General features: G+C 42.0%; 1 protein-coding gene across 2 annotated transcripts in view; it reads left to right on the forward strand.

Moving 5' to 3' along the window:
* Positions 1-16,059, forward strand: part of ZNF512 (zinc finger protein 512) — a 30,546-nt gene that overhangs the window by 2,864 nt on the left and 11,623 nt on the right. The window contains exons 3-9 of one of the 2 annotated variants that reach the window (XM_004711136.3): positions 9,498-9,688; positions 10,534-10,635; positions 10,921-11,004; positions 12,079-12,203; positions 13,304-13,390; positions 13,774-13,872; positions 14,672-14,839. In XM_004711136.3, coding sequence (XP_004711193.1) covers positions 9,498-9,688; positions 10,534-10,635; positions 10,921-11,004; positions 12,079-12,203; positions 13,304-13,390; positions 13,774-13,872; positions 14,672-14,839 — 856 coding nt within the window. The remainder of the gene's footprint in view (positions 1-9,497; positions 9,689-10,533; positions 10,636-10,920; positions 11,005-12,078; positions 12,204-13,303; positions 13,391-13,773; positions 13,873-14,671; positions 14,840-16,059) is intronic. The other variant, XM_045287008.1, reaches the window with a different exon arrangement.

Genomic DNA, 16,059 nt, shown 5'->3' on the forward strand with positions numbered 1-16,059 from the left:
TCATCTGGTCTAACCAGGTCTGCAAGGCGAAACTGGGGTCCTGGTAGTTGGGGGGGCTCTTATTGTTATATGGACAACTCCAAATCTGTCTTCTGGAAAGGCCTTTTAAAAAGTTCATTAAAAAGAAACAACTTTTTATTGTGAATTGGGTGAAGGTTTACTTCCAGAGCAGAGCAGTTTGCCATTCAACAACTGATACACATTTTGTTTCATGCCACGGATTGTAATTCCTATAAGGTACACCACTTATCCTACTTCCTCCCCGTGGTTCCTTTCCCATGCCTCCTCCTTTCCCAACACTTCTGAATGTTGCCCTTTAGGTATCAAATGGTTGATTTATCTAAGGTGTGCAGTATTTCCTTTATAGACCTGAGTGAGACAGACTTTCTAATAAACAGCCTGAATGGAGGCTTCCTGGACAATAAATAATGAATAGGTTTTGACAAGAAGTTCTTAATCTGTTCATGTTTCTTCTGAGTCCATGAATGAATCACTGGGGTACCCCAGCACTAGGCATCAGCACTAAGTGCAATTGATAGAAAAGGATTAGAAAACAGTCATTTCCTAATCAGATGCAGAAATCCATAATCCCTCTTTTTAGTTGAGGACTTTGAGGTGCCTCTGAGCAGGTGTATACATAAAAAAATCTTAGCTGTGGAGGTCATTTATACTAAAGCCACATCAGGGAATGTTGGGAAAAAACAGTGTTTTTATCAGTAGGTGGCTAGATTTTAGTGTCTGAAGAGTAATTTCTGGAGTGTTCAGTTTCACAGATGCCACTGGGTAAGATGAAGATCATACTCTCCCAATTGAAGCGGCAGCCACTTGGTAGAGAACCAGTTTTTGAGGCATATCATTTAAAAGGCTCAAACCTTCCTTTGAATGACTGCCCACTTGCAGACATGTCCTTGGTTGGTGAAGACTAAAAGTTTTGTTTTTGTGAACGGACAGTATTGAGAGAGCAACATTAAGTTCCACAAAACCAAATCCTTTATCACAAGAGGAGGTTTGCAGTTCCAAACTTTAAGGAGGCATTTATCTAACTATTCTGCAAATAGTGGTTGCACAAAGAACAGATGAGCCACTGTAACACTGATTTCTTTCCTTTTTTTGGGTAACATTGATTTCTAAGAGTATCTACCAGAGGTACCAAGTTGTTGGGAAGAAGACACCACAGAATCAGACATAGGAGAGTAATGAGAGGTTCAAGAGACCCCTTAGTGTTAAGAGAATGTAACTGCTTATTTTCCCAGAGGTCTGTTGCTAATCCAGGCATTGGGAATACAGCCCAGAAAGTAAACAAGGTGCAGAAAGTTCTAACCACAAATAGCAATCCTCAACATTGTCTTCTGTGTTTACCTGAGGACCTCTGGTGGCTTAGTGGGTTACACATTGTACTGCTAACCACAGAATCAGTGGTTCCAACCCACCAGCTGTTCTACAGGAGAAAGATGAGGCTGTCTAATCCTGTAAAGATGAAAAGTCTTGGAAATCCAAAGAGGCTCTTCTCTGCCCTATGAGACTGCTGTTAGTATCCACTTGGTGGCAGTGGGTTTGCATTTTCGGTATGTTTAATTCATTAGAGCAGAAACCAAAAGCAGAAGAATTTGTATTGTGGTAAATCCCCAAGTTCATGAGGTTCTTAAGTTCAAAAGGCTACATAGAGGTACTTTGCATGATTCTCATCATCAGCCTGGCCAAGTCACAGTAACTGACCATTACTTATATGATGGGAAATGGAAGATAATGCATGTTGTCAGAATACATGAAAACAAACAAAAAATACATGAATTATAGCATGTGAATACGCCTGCCAGTAGGAAGAAGGTGAAGCCCACAGAAGCAAGTTTGTGCAGCAGGGGCTACTTAAGCTCCTGGTGTCTGCAGGGAACGACAAGGACACGGTTGGTTTTACAGCAGCACAACATGCCATCATAACCTTTCTCACGGAAGCATGAATAAAATGAGTGTATGGCCTGCTGAGGACGAACAGTTTCAGTGCCAGACTGAAGCTGGGAATGCAAGCACAACTGTAAAACTACATTGAAAATACTGTCACTGTGGCCAATGACAGGAGGTAAAAGATTAAACATGTAAACTTACACAGATCAAAGTTATCCATAAAATGTACATAGATCATTGAAAGAATGCAGCACAGGATGTCCCAAGACTGCACAGGGCTGACTTGCAGCTGTGGCCACGGAGATGGTGGCCCCTCCTCAGAGGAGTGCAGGAGACATGCCCTTGCCCATCACCACAGTCCAAAGAGCTCTACCAACCTTTTCCATGGGTAACGTGATATGGGAAAAGTGGAATGAAAAGATAATAGAATGTCCCACAAACCTTTTGCAGCCCCCTCAGATTAAAGGAAGCCTTTGTCTACCTAGAAACCCCTTTTAGAAGTGATCTATTCATTTAACTAACATTTAATGAATTACCTGCTGGCTGTGTAGAGATAATCTAGAAGGGAAGATAGCACAAGATATGTAATATGTACTGTGCACATATTTAATGTTCATATTGTGCATAGGAAGCTAATACAAGGGAGTTGTGCTGTTTGCTTTCTCGTACTCGAGTTTATGTCAAAATATAGTATTTTTTAATTAAAGCATTTTATCGGGGACTCAGCTCTTATAACAATCTGTACATTGATTGTATCAAGCATATTTGTACATACGTTGCCATCATTATTTTCTAAACGATTACTTTCTTTTGAGCCCTTAGTATCAGCTCCTCTTCTTTCCCTCATGCCCCCCACCCTCAACACCTTGATAAATTATAAATTATTTTCATCTTACACCAGCCGCTCTCTCCCTTCCCCCATGGCTTCTTTTGTTCCTCGGGTGGGGGTGGAATGTGTATCATTGTGATCAGTTCCCTCTTTCCTCCCCTCTACCCTCCTGGTATTGCTACTCCCATTCCTCTTCTTGAACTCCACGTCCTGAGCTCTTATCTCTTATCTGTATCTGCCCTCAGTGAATGGTGGGACTGGGATCATGATAGTTGGCACGAGGAAGCCTCAAGGAACCAGAGGAATATTGTGTTTCATTGGTGCTATACTGCGCCTTGGTTGACTCATCCCTTCCTTGTGACCCTTCTGTGGGGGATGTCCCATTGTCTACAGATAGGTTTTGTGCATGTGTTAAAGTTTATCCATTTTTCTACTGATGGGCTTTTGGGCTGTTTTCAATTTCTTGCTATTGTAAACAGTGCTGCATTGAACATGGGAGTGCATATGTCTGTTTGAATTAGGATCATCTTTAGGGTATATACCCAGAGGCATCGCTGTATCATATGGAATTTCTAATCCACACTGGTTATACATACACTGGGAGAATTTTAGCCATGGCCAGATAATTTTCCTTAGAAAGGTCCCTTGTGGAGGAAGTCAGCCCCCACAACTAATCACTGGTTCAGTAAGGGCAATTGTATGGTTAAGATATATAAGGATTATAATAAAGTCATGGAGAGTAACAGGAGAGAGTAAAATAAGTCAGAAATATTTCATGGTAGCATGCTCACCTCAGTTACTCTGTGGTACATGTGGAGATGCAACATGCGCAGGCTGGAGAGAGAGACCTAATGCTAACCAAGGCTTATGTAGCTGGGGACGTACATGCCCCCTAACTATAGGTAAGACATCCGTCACAGGAAGGGGTTGTACAATAGGCAATACAAGCAATAGGGGGATATACAATGGGCAGAAGCATAACAGGAAGGGGATGAGCTAAGGGTGTAATAGGAAGGGGAGGGATTAGGGGTGTACATGTGACGAGGGTGGACCCTAGATTCATGATGGCGGCCTAACCTTGGTCACCCTCGAGTGTACTTGACCTCCTTGGGCTCTCCTTCAAGGAAAAATCTATCAGAAGGGAGTGGGCCCTATTGAGGGAGGGACAGACTATACAGTCTGATTGCTCTAGATGACTGATAACCCTTAGAGAGAATAACCTGACCTACTTTAGTCGACCTCCAAGTGTATAGTCATTTACCATGTGTAGGAAGCAACTAAGTTTGGCATATATTTCGGGGAGACAACTTGGGAAATCTTTGTTTCCCACGGTCACTCAGTGTTGTGAGTGCTGAAACTGACCTAAGAGAAGTGAAGGTGTGGTCTATGATGAGCGATAGCAATACAGGGAGTGATAGATTGAGATGAGAGGGATGAAGAAGGGAGGAACTACTGGCCTTGTGGTGAGTAGGAGGGTGGGTGTCTGTGGGCTGGTCTCCTGCTTTGGCAATCCTATGATAGATGTTAACATCCTTCAGGGAATTAGGAATTTCTGGGTGAGGAGCCACATTTGGAACAAAGAAAAATGGGCGTAGACTTTGGAGAAGATCTGGTCTGAAATACAGAATTGAGAGTCATCAACTGTAAAAAGTGATTGAAAATAAGTTCAAAATACAAATGCTGGCGAGGGCGCAGAGGGACTAGAACTCACATTGCTGGTGGGACTGTAAAACAGTGCAACCACTCTGGAAAGCAGGGTGGCGTGTCACCAAACGAGGAATAGAAATACCATATGACTCAGCAATTCCTCTACTTGATATTTAATCTAAAGAAATATAGAACAGCATGAGCAGATATGTAGTTAAAGCAATATTCATTGCAGTCATCCAAGATATCAAGATGGAAACCGTCTAAAAGCCCATCAGTGGAAGCTTAAACTTTGGTATATGCACAAAATGGAGTACTATACATAAAGGATAATGATGAAACTGCAAAATGTCTTAAGACATAGTAGATGGATTTGGAGGACATTATTCTGAGTGAAGTTACTCTCTTACTGCTATTGAGGCAATACTGACTCAGAAACCCTATAGGACGGGGTAGAACTACCCCTGTGGGCTTCCGAGACTAACTCTATAGGACTAGAAAGCATCTTCTTTCTAGTCCCCTTCGTGTTTTCCAACGGATGACCTTGCAGTTAGCAGCTCAATGCACAGCTTTCCCTTAATAGACCTATCTATTGATGGACTGAAAATTGAGCCACACCGAGTTCAGTTTCACCAGGCTCTTTTTGACTAACAAGCCCTATCTTTTTCATTATTTTGAATTTTGTTCTATCCAGGATCTTTTAATAAATGATCGTTTTTAGGGCAGTTGGTAGTAGTAGCGGAGCACCACTGGTCTCAGAGTCACGGCAACTGGCGTTTGCATGATCCGTGAGTCTGCTGGACTCATCGTTTCCAGTAGAAAATCAGTGCCTTTGATTTTCATCCCTCTTCTTTCCAATGGACAGAGAGAGGCCAATGTGTGCACCTCAGATGGCTGTTCTTGAGCTTTGAAGAACCCAGTCACCATTCCCCTAAGTAGGAAGTAGAAATTTTAATTTGTGAGCTATGTTATGCCAGTTGATCTTGGTGCCCTCTGAAACTATGGTCCTGATCCCCTACACCGGCAGTTCTTAACCTGTGGGTCGCAACCCCTTTGGCGGGGTGGGGTGGGGTGTCGAACGACCCTTTCACAGGGGTTGCCCGATTCATAACCGTAGCAAAATTACAGTTATGAAGTAGCAACGAAAACCATTTTTATGGTCGGGGGCGGGTCACCACAACACGAGGAACTGTAATAAAGGGTCATAGCATGAGGAAGGTTGAGATCCACTGGGCCTACAATTAACTGATCCCCTTGGCCCAGCAACTCATTACATTAAGATGTTTGGCCTATTTCTAAGGTTTTCATAACTTTGCCCCCTGTATGCATCACCATATTCATGGATATATTTGCAACAGGTAAATATGTACAATATTCTGTCAGACCAATATATCTCTAGGTATCTTCTCACTCTTCCTCCCTGTGTATCTGTTCATTTATTTACTATCATTCAACCTGTGTGGCTTTCTATCCTGTATCTATTCATAGATCACTGTTATTTCAGGATTGTATATAGACCCATATTTACTTCTGTTGCCTTAAACTCTGTACCCCTTCTGTTATCTTTCCTTGCCATCTTCACTCTGTGTATTGCCTTCCCCGTTACCAAGTTCTTGAAATCTGCTTGGCCTCCTATCTGTTTGGAAGCATTGTAATGACATCATTTCTTTTTACTTTGTCTTATTTACAGATAGCTCTGGTTCCCGGTTTTCAGTCTTGTAGGCTTATTTTACCTTGGATACTTATGTATCTGGCTTGACTTCTGGGTGTTGTCATGTATGTTAATCCCAGGTGGTTGTTTGCCATTGTTCTCTATCTGAAGAATTTTCTCTTTTTTTTTTCCCCCCCTGAAGAATTATCTTTAGTGTCTCTTGTATGGTTAGTGTGGTGTTTACAAATTCTTTTAGTTTCTATTTGGAAATTCTTGATCTTACTGTCATATATGAGGGATAGTTTTGCTGCACGTATGACTTGGTTGGCAATATTTTTCTTTTAGAGTTTAATAGATGTTATCCTATTGCCTTCTTGCCTGCATGGTCTCTGCTGAGAAATCAAAGCTTAGTTTTATTGATTCCCCCCCACCCCACCCCCGTATTAGGTAGTTTTTAATTTACCAGGCTGCTCCCAGGAGTCTTTGTCACTGGTTTTAGAAAATTTGAATATGATAGGCTGTTGTGATTTTCTTTTGGACTCAGTCCTGTTTGGAGTTTGCCCAGCTTCTCGAGCGCACGTTTTCATCTTTCATGATGTTAGGGAAGTTTTCTTCCAATAACTGTTTGATAATGTTTTCCTGTCCTTTTTTTTTTTTGCCTCTTCGAGCAAATGTAGGTTATTTCAAGCATATGTAGGTTATTCTTTTTGTTGGTTGCACATAATTTTTAGATTTTTAGATATTTTTCCCTTTTATGCTGATGATTATTCTAGCCGATTAATATTTAGAAATTTGTCTTCAAGTGCACTAGTTTGCCTTCTGTGATTTCAGTTCTTTTTTTGATGTACTATCTATTTCTGAAATCTTAGTATTAATCTTCTGTATTTCTATTTTTGCATGGCTTTTAATTTTCATTTACTTAGTTCTTGTAGTGTTTTCCTGAGTTCTTCTAAATATTTTCTTTGATTTCATCTGCAATAGTAAAGACTACTCTCTCTCAGTCTAATAGTAAAGATCTTTCTCTCAGTCTGTTGAAAGTAACTAAATATCGTGTGCGCATAATTCTTTATTTGCTATTCATGAGTTTGGCTGGTGTTGGCTGCTGCCTTTTACTGGCGGTCAGGTAGAACAGAGTGGGTAGTGGCCCTTGTCCAGTAGATAGGGCTACAGAAGGTGCAAGTGTGACTGGACTGTGTGGGCAGTTACTGTTTCCTATTGGTGGAACAAGACAAAAAGAAACATAATCAAATGATAGCATAAATAAATAAATAAGTGAGCGAAAGCAGGCGATAGCAAAAAAAATTAACACTTAAAAAGGAAAGGGAAATAAAAATAAGGGGAAGAGGAAAAAATAAACTAAGGGGTAAAAAGAGCAAAATAGTAAAGAAAAAAATTAAAGGAGATAAGGGGAAAAAAGAAATAGAAGAGAAGAAAAATGGAAAGTAGAGAAAGGAAACTACGTAATCTGTCCCCTTAAATTAGAGGAGGTCATGCCCCAACCCCACACCATTTTACAGAAGATTGAGATTAATCTGGTTTTTAGCAAGGAACCAAATACTCTGAAGTGATACGTGTTTGTTGAATTTAAAAGTAAAAGGCAGATTTCTGGAGAGAAGGGATTCCGTAACCATAGTAGATGACATTGACTTAATCTCCAAGATGCTAGTCATGCTGCTCATCTGCGCTGTTGATTTTAACTGTCCTGTTTTTGAGAGGCAAGAAGAAGACTTGGAGATGTTTTCTCTGATCCAAGAAAGAAACTTGAAACTCAACATAACACCTCTGTTAATTCCTCTCAGCAACCCAAATCTTCCCTGTGCTCCTCAACAGCCGATGTCCCATTTCCTCAACTAACTCCCTTAAATCACGATAAAGCATAAAGGATGGCAGATGAAAGGTGGAATAAGAAGACTATCAAGACTGCTGAGCTACCTCGAATACCTGATACTTCATAGTTAACACTACTTATTGACTGACATAGGCTAGTCTTAAAGTAGGCATCAGAGTTGAGTTGTACCCCATAATACATTGATACAAGATAGCACCTGTTCTTTAGCTGGAACTGAAGTATCTTGTTAGCTCTAGAATCAGAGTCTAGGGAGGAAGCAAAGACATGCATCAGATGAGGCCAAGTAAGCGAATTTTTTTCTTCTTTATTCTCAGGGAAACCCTTTAGTTACTGTCCCTCTGTCAGAAAAATAAAGAGGTCTGGACAAAGCTTGTTAATAGATCGACGGTTCTTCTGAAAAGTCTCACACTGTTCCAAATTACTTTATCTGGTTTCTTAACGGAATCCAGCAAAAAATGCCTGTTTAGGCTGTGAAGTAGCTGTTTGCCTAGATTGGCTGTTTGTTTTGATTCCATTGATGTGTAATAGTAATTGTGTATGATGCATTAGATTCCCCCATGTCACTGAGAGGATTTCAACTTGTAGTGGTTTTCTGAGGCTTTGTAAGTTTTTAAAAAATTATTTTATTGGGGTGTGTGTGTGTGTGTGTACAACTCTGTCCCAATCCATTCATCCATTGTGTCAAGCACATTTATACATTTGTTGCCCTCATCATTCTCAAAACATTTGCTTTTTACTTGAGCCGTTGGTATCAGCTCATTTCCCCCCCTCCTTTCCCGCCCCCGCCCCGAACCCTTGATAATTTATAAATTATTTTGTCATGTTTTACACTGTCCGACGTCTCCCTTCACCCACTTTTCTGTTGTCTGTCCCCCAGGGAGGGGGTTGTATGGAGATCCTCATGATCGGTTTCCCCTTTCTACCCTACCTTTATCTTCACCCTACCTTTATCTTCACCCTACCTTTATCTTCACCCTCCAGATATCACCAATCCCACCACTGGTCCTGAAGGGTTCATCTGTCCTGGATTCCCTATGTTTCCAGTTCCTATTTGTACCAGTGTACATCCTCTGGTCTAGCCGGATTTGTAAGGTAGAATTGGGATCATGATAGTGGATGGGGAGGAAGCGTTTAGGAACCAGAGGAAAGTTATATGTTTCATCAGTGCTACACTGCACCCTGATTCGCTCTGTCTCTTCCCTGCGACCCTTCAGTAATAGGATGTCCAGTTTCCTACAGATGGGCTCTGGGTCCCCACTCCGCACTCCCCTCATTCACAATGATAAGGTTTTTTGTTCTTTGATGCCTGATACCTGATCCCAGAGAAGCACACCAACTTTGTAAGTTTTTACGAGAGCAGAAAACCCATCTGTCTTGAGAAGCAATTGATGGGTTTGAGCTTGGCAGTTCACAGCCCACCACTTACCAACAGCACCGCCAGGGCTCCTTGTGTCAGATCAGCCATTGTGATGCTGAGATTCCAACCTCAATTCTGTTGTTACCAGGCTTCTTTGCATTTTGCACAGGTAACTCGCTTGATTGTCATCTTAAGATATAAATTAATTGACAGCCTTTGCTCCAAACCCGCCTCTGTGGTGTGTCTCTCTGTGTCATATTAGCAGCAAGAACCAGTGTTCCATAAAGGATAATAGTTTCCAGTACACTATCCCTCATGATGACTCCTTCAGTGCTTCTTCATCTGCCTCTTCATGTGAAGCAATCAATGATTTTCCAACATCCTTCCGAAAATCTGCCACCTACTTGAAGAAGATTAGAAGGATCAAACCCCCTGCTGCTTCACGTGTTGAAGGTATTAGTACTGATATCTTATTCCAAAGACCAGAGTACTCTCTAAAGTAAGGTGACCAGATTTAAAGCGGGACACCATTGACCGGGGGTGGGGGTGGGAGGGTGGTTCTTGATTAGAAATTTGGTCTATATGGACCAAATAGACCGTTCCCTAGCTTATTGTGCATTCTTTCCAAAAATCGGGACTTTTTTGAAACACCAAAAATCGGGACTGTCCCGCCCAAAGCGGGACATTTGGTCACCTTACTCTAAAGTTATATTTGAAGTAGATCCTGTCAAAAGCTCTAAAAGTATTAAATGACCCATATGTGTGCCTCAAATGATTAAACATTGTTTGGGTGTTAGGCTAACTCACTGTTAACTTCGTGAACCGCTCCTTTGTTTTGCAGAGTGAAATTCTGATTTTACCCCTTTATTCACAGTATCAGTCTTTTCATAGGATTGGAACTTCCCTCTCAGTTTGCCCTTTGGTGAAAGGTGTGAGGGCTTGGCGTAAGGGTTGTTCTGGGTAGAATATTCTAGGTGTTCCTAGTCTCAAGGGCTCTTGATTCTTTTGCTTCACTGTTGGCCCCAAATCAAGATTTTAAATAGCACACCACCTGTGAGTTCTTCTTGCCCCTTCAGGGTGTTCAAGAGGAAGAGCCATACAAAGGAAAAGATTCAATTGGACCATTCAATGAGAATGTTATCGATATCAACTTCCCATAAAAAATTCAAATGGTTTCTGTGAGGTGCCTCTTGACTATGCCCTTTCCTTTGGGTGGTTTTGTGAGTAGTATTTTCAAGGCAGACCCCGATGTTCGTTTACAAATCATACGTGTGTGTGTGTGGGGGGGGGTATTTTAGGCTCAGGTGGAGCATCAACCAAAGGAAAAAAGAAACCAAGGCAGGAAGAAGATGAAGATGAAGATTATAGACAATTCCCTCAGAAGAAGCATAACCTTTACGGTAAGGGACTAACTTTGCTACTCTTTCTTCTTGGGTGACTAGTTTTCTTCCTTACAGGCCTTCGAAGAGGCGGGGAGACCTTAGGTTTTGGCCCTTATGAGTTCTTTGAATTTGGGGGCGAGGAATGCCCTTTATCATGCCTTATTTTATACCCTTTTACTCTAAGGACTTACGAGAGTTTGTCACTTGAGGGAACGGCATTGGGTGCTGAGGGAGGAGATTTGGTGATACAGAGGGCTAAGCAGAGGTGAGAATATTGGGCTTCAAGTTTCTGTCTTTTATCAGGGAGGAAACAACGACCTAAACCCCAGCCAAGCCCCAAGCCCCAGCCTCGTCGTGTTCGGAAGGAACCGCCAACTTATGCCGCAGGTATGCTTTCTGATGGAAGGTGTGTGGACCCTCATTCTCTGGCTGTGATTTGTTGTTGTCTTGAGAATGCTGGTGTGCTAAAGCAGATCATGAAGGAAGTAGTTGTAAAGGGCGTAGGTTTGGAGTTCAGGCAGACTCTTATGTGACTCTCGGGTCTGTTTCCTTATGTTGTTGTATGTCGTGTCTCACTTTCTCCATGATGTATGTCATTGAGTCAGTTTTGGCCCCTAGTGACAGAGTAGACACGCCCCTGGGGCTTTCTAAGACGTAATCTTTATGGACACAGGCTGTCGTATCTGTTCCCCACAAAGCTACTACTTAAGTTTGAACCATCAAACTTTTGGTTCACAGCCAAGCACTTAACCACTGGGCTCCTTTCCCCTGTCTGTAAATAAATTAAAGGCCAAACTCCCTGCCATCCAGTAGAAAACCTTTTCTCCTTCGAGTGGCCGTTCACTTTGAACTGATGACCTTGTCATTGGCAGCTCAATGTGAGACCCATTACACCACGAGGGTGGCTCAGAGTAGGGATAATAAAAGCAGTCAGGAGTGTTGTGAACATTCAGTGAGACAAAGACATTTTGGTAGTTTACTTTTTTCCCCCAAAAACAGTGTAGCGACGTCAGATTATACTTTCAGTATTCTAGAAGACCCAGTGGAACTAGTTTTTATTTCATATGTATGTTTTACAGTTCAGTAGATACAGACATTTTGAATAGTATCAGTATATAGGAAGCTCAACAGGCTGGCTGTTAAGTATCTCAGTATCCCATTGCTGTATCCTGCTATGGAAACTCTTGAGCAGTTCTGTAAGATGTTTGCCTTTTTTGTGGTTCTAAGATGTTTTTTTTATCATGGAGAAATGAGTAAGGGTTTCAGAAGAAACGCTTCCTTGTCTAGAAATTAAAAAAAGAAAATTGTAGAAGCTATACATAGCAAGAGTCTCTAATTGTCTGCCAGGGAACTGAAAACCATTGTATGTGCTATTTTCCATGAGATCTGAGATTATACTTTTTGTTTCTACAAATTACCTGTCTGTTGTAGATTATGAAGTGTTCTTTCTCTCTTTTGTAGGCAGTGTGGAGGAGCAGTGGTACTTAGAAATCATGGATAAGGGCAGTGTCTCCTGCCCTACCTGCCAGTCAGTGGGGAGAAAAACCATAGAAGGTTTAAAGAAACACATGGAAAACTGCAGACAGGTTAGGATCCGTAACTGCTAGGATCTTTTATTAAAATTTTAGACTGAGTACTCTGTTAGGTATGCTATTGTAGTGGATAAGAGGCAACATTGTGTAATCCAGAAATTGTAGCCTTTAGAATCAGACAGATCTAGATTTGAATCCTTACTCAGCCTCTTTAGGTTGGTTTTTTTAATTGTACAAACCTTGGTTTCTTCATTTGTAAAAGGGAGAAAAATAATAGCCACCTTGTGTGGCCATGGTTATTTTCATTGGTTTTATATGTGAAAGTTAGACATTGAATAAGAAAGATTGAAGAAAAAAAAAATCGATGTATTTGAATTATGGTGCTGGTGACGAATACCGAAAGTACCGTGAACTGCCAAAAGAATGAACCAGTGTGACTTGGAAGAAGTGCAGCCAGAATTCTTAGAGGCAAGGATGGCAAGATTTTGATTCACGTTCTTTGGACATGTTGTCAAGCAAACCCAGTCCCTGCAGAAGGACGGCATGCTCGGTAAAGCGGAGGGGCAGCATAAAAGTGGAAGGCCCTTGACAGGGCAGCCAAGACACAGAAGCCACAACAATGGGCTCCAATCGAAGAGCCCTTTTGAAGATGGCCCAGGACCCTGTGTGTGTTTTGTTCTTTTGTAAGTAGGGTCACTGTGAGTCAGTAACCACCCCACCACCACCTTCAGCAGTCCAAGTGAAGATAGAAAGAAATAATACATACCAATGCCCTGGCATAGTGACACTCATTAATCAAAAAACCCCAACCCCTGCTATCAAGTTGATGCCAACGCGTAGCAATCCCATGTAGCTTTTCCGAGGCTGTAAGTCTTCATGGCAGTGGCTGGGTTTGGACCATCCACCCTTTGGTTAGCAATTGGACCACATAGCACTACTAGGATTCCTTACTTAGTAAATAGTTCTTGTTGTTGAAAAATGAATTACTCTTTAACTTCTTTGCCCTTGAGCATGGCACTGAGCCTGTGAGATTTGAAGATTCATTGACTACTGAGTTTAAGACGCGAAGGAGACAGACCCAAGAGCATTTTGAGAAGAGCTGGATGACCTGGTTTTCTGACCGCCCGGTATTGAGTCGGAAGTTTTCCTTTCAGGAACTGTTTACTTGCCACCATTGTGGGAAACAGCTGCGTTCTATGGCAGGGATGAAGTACCACGTCATGGCAAATCATAACAGTTTGGTAAGCATGTCTTCTGTGAACCTCTGATGTTTAGATGTCTCTTATGGGAAGAGAGATAGCTCAGTGGAAGTGGCTAAGACTCAGCGACTTTATAGGAATATGAGTAAGAGACCATTTTGATAAAACTTTCTGGGATGGAATCCATAGGGAATTGTACCTCTAAGTGAGCCACAAAAAGTCCTGTGGGTTAGAGGCTCAGAATTCGTACTTCCATTGCATTCACTTCCTTGTCTGTCTGCAAGAAGATGGAGAGAGCCACATGTCAGATAACAGCCTTGGATGAGCACCAGCTTAGCTGCTAGTCCAGTCCTTGATTCTCCTATAACAATTTTCTCTTGTCTTTCCCATAAGTCATCTGTTTGTGTGCTTCCCTTGTTTTCTAGCCCATTTTGAAGGCTGGTGGTGAACTAGATGAGCCAAGTGAGAGAGAACGCCTCCGAACAGTGCTGAAGAGACTGGGGAAGATCAGGTGCATGCGTGAGGTAAGAGCCCAAGGCCGGTCACTCCTCCCTGCAGGCTCAGGTCAGTGTCTTTCTCTTTTCCGGTTTCCTTTGACTCCCTTTTAAGTCTTTTCTTTCTGTGTATTTGGTATCATAGGCTGCCTTTGGCTTTTCTAGGTCTCCTAAACTCAAAAGTAGTTGTTTACAGTTTCTTTTCCTCAGCCCGGGTTTATTTTTAATCTCCTTTTTCTTTTGTTCTAATGCTCAACGTGTGGGTTCTCAACGTGTGGGTCACGACCTTTTGGGGGGGTCAAATGACCCTTTCACAGGGGTCACCCAATTCATAACAGTAGCAAAATTACAGTGATGAAGTAGCAACAAAAATAATTTTATGGTGGGGGGGTCACCACAACATGAGGGACTGTATTAAAGGGTCGCGGCATTAGGAAGATTGAGAACCACTGTTTCAAGGGGTCTTTAGCATCTTCAGTGTGTCGAAGACGATCCCACAGCCTCATGTGATGAGTTTTAATGCTGTGGCACTGTTGATTCTGGGGCGGGGCTGGATCAGAGCACTAGGAGGAAGCTCTGCCACAGAGGATAGATCCAGTCACTTTGTTGAAAGCCAACTACCACCGTACATCGATTGCCTATCATTGATAGGACAGTTGTTGCGCCAGGGACATGAACGTGTTTTTCCAATGGGAAATGTTGGCAGAGTCTAATAACAGCAGGGGGCCTGTTTATATGCTGCAGCGATAAGTGATTTGTAACTGTTTTGACATTTGGTAATCCTGTTACAAGGTGTTCAGATGACAGTTTTGGTCTCTCCTGTGTTCAGAGTTGCTCTAGTAGCTTCACCAGCATCATGGGCTATATGTACCACGTCAGAAAATGCGGCAAAGCGGCCTCAGAGCTGGAGAAGATGACCCTGAAATGTCAGCACTGTGCAAAGCCGTATAGGTCGAAGGCTGGGCTTGCGTATCACCTGAGGTCAGAGCACGGGCCTGTGAGTACTGATCCCTTTCCAGACCCTGTTCGGATGTATTCTGTGGTGACTGCAAACCCCTACCCTACATCTTTCCATATCCCTTCACTTCCTCGTTTGTATCCCTTTTCAGTCTTTGAATGCTTTTGTTCCCTCTTCTTTTGTCTACTATTTCTGCCTTTTGAACATTGTATTATTGAGTTAGAAAAGCAAAAGTTCAGTGTGTGGTATGGGACAGAAGTAAGGTCAGTTTTCAGGCTGAAAGCCTTCCACTTAGCACGGAGTTTTGTGTCTGAGTCTGCCCCAACTAATTCCTCTTTTGCAGTTTTTGAAAAATGATCTTGACTTTTTATCCTGATTAGATTTCCAGGCTCTGCCCTCCCCATTGTTCTCGCATGCAGTTCCTTTTAGAATGGAGTTTATTAAGGCATAACTTACGTGTGGTAATATCCACCCGTTTCAGTGTACAGTTTGAGGAGTTTTGACAATCCTTGCCGTGTAGCTCCCGCCACAACAAATACAGAACCGTTGGTCACACCCAGTATCAGATTAGCTCTTGCCCCTTTCAAAAAAATCCTCTTTGTACTCAGTCTCGGGGTCATCCCGCCTCTGCAACCACTAATGTAGACACAGTGAAACTGTATTCTGCCCCTGTAGTTTTGCCTTTTCCTGGATGTCATATAAGTGGAATCATCTCCCCTAGAGCTCCTTCCAGTCTGTGTGCTTTCATGCATTGTTTGGGAATGCATCAGATTCACTGTTGATGTTGTCTGCCTCATTCGTTTATGTTCCTCTCTACATGTTAGTTGTCTTCCACTGTATGAAAATTTAGTAGCTTTTCCACTCACCAGATGAAGAACATCTGCATGGTTTCCAGTTTGGGGAAATTTAAATAAAACTGCTATAAACATTCCCTTAAGGTTTGTGTGGAATTCGATTTTAATTTCTCTTGAGTAAGTACTTAGGAATGGGCTCAGTGGGTGTATGATTCGTGTATGTTGAAGTTTATAAAGAACTGCCAAAATCTTCCAAAGTGGCTGTGCCAGTATGCGTTCCCAGCGGCAAAATAGGAGAATTCTGGTTGCTCTGCATCCTTGCCAGCCCTTCATAGTCAGCAGTTTTATTTATTTGTAAAAGCTCTTCTAACAGATGTGTAGTAGCATTTTATTATGGCTTTAATTTGCAATTTCCTACTCACTAATGAGACTACTTAAATGACCATCTTTTCATTTGCTTTTTAG

This window comes from Echinops telfairi, unplaced genomic scaffold, assembly GCF_000313985.2.
Source record: "Echinops telfairi isolate 266 unplaced genomic scaffold, ASM31398v2 ScPeMD7_10;HRSCAF=50, whole genome shotgun sequence".
Taxonomy (NCBI): domain Eukaryota; kingdom Metazoa; phylum Chordata; class Mammalia; order Afrosoricida; family Tenrecidae; genus Echinops; species Echinops telfairi.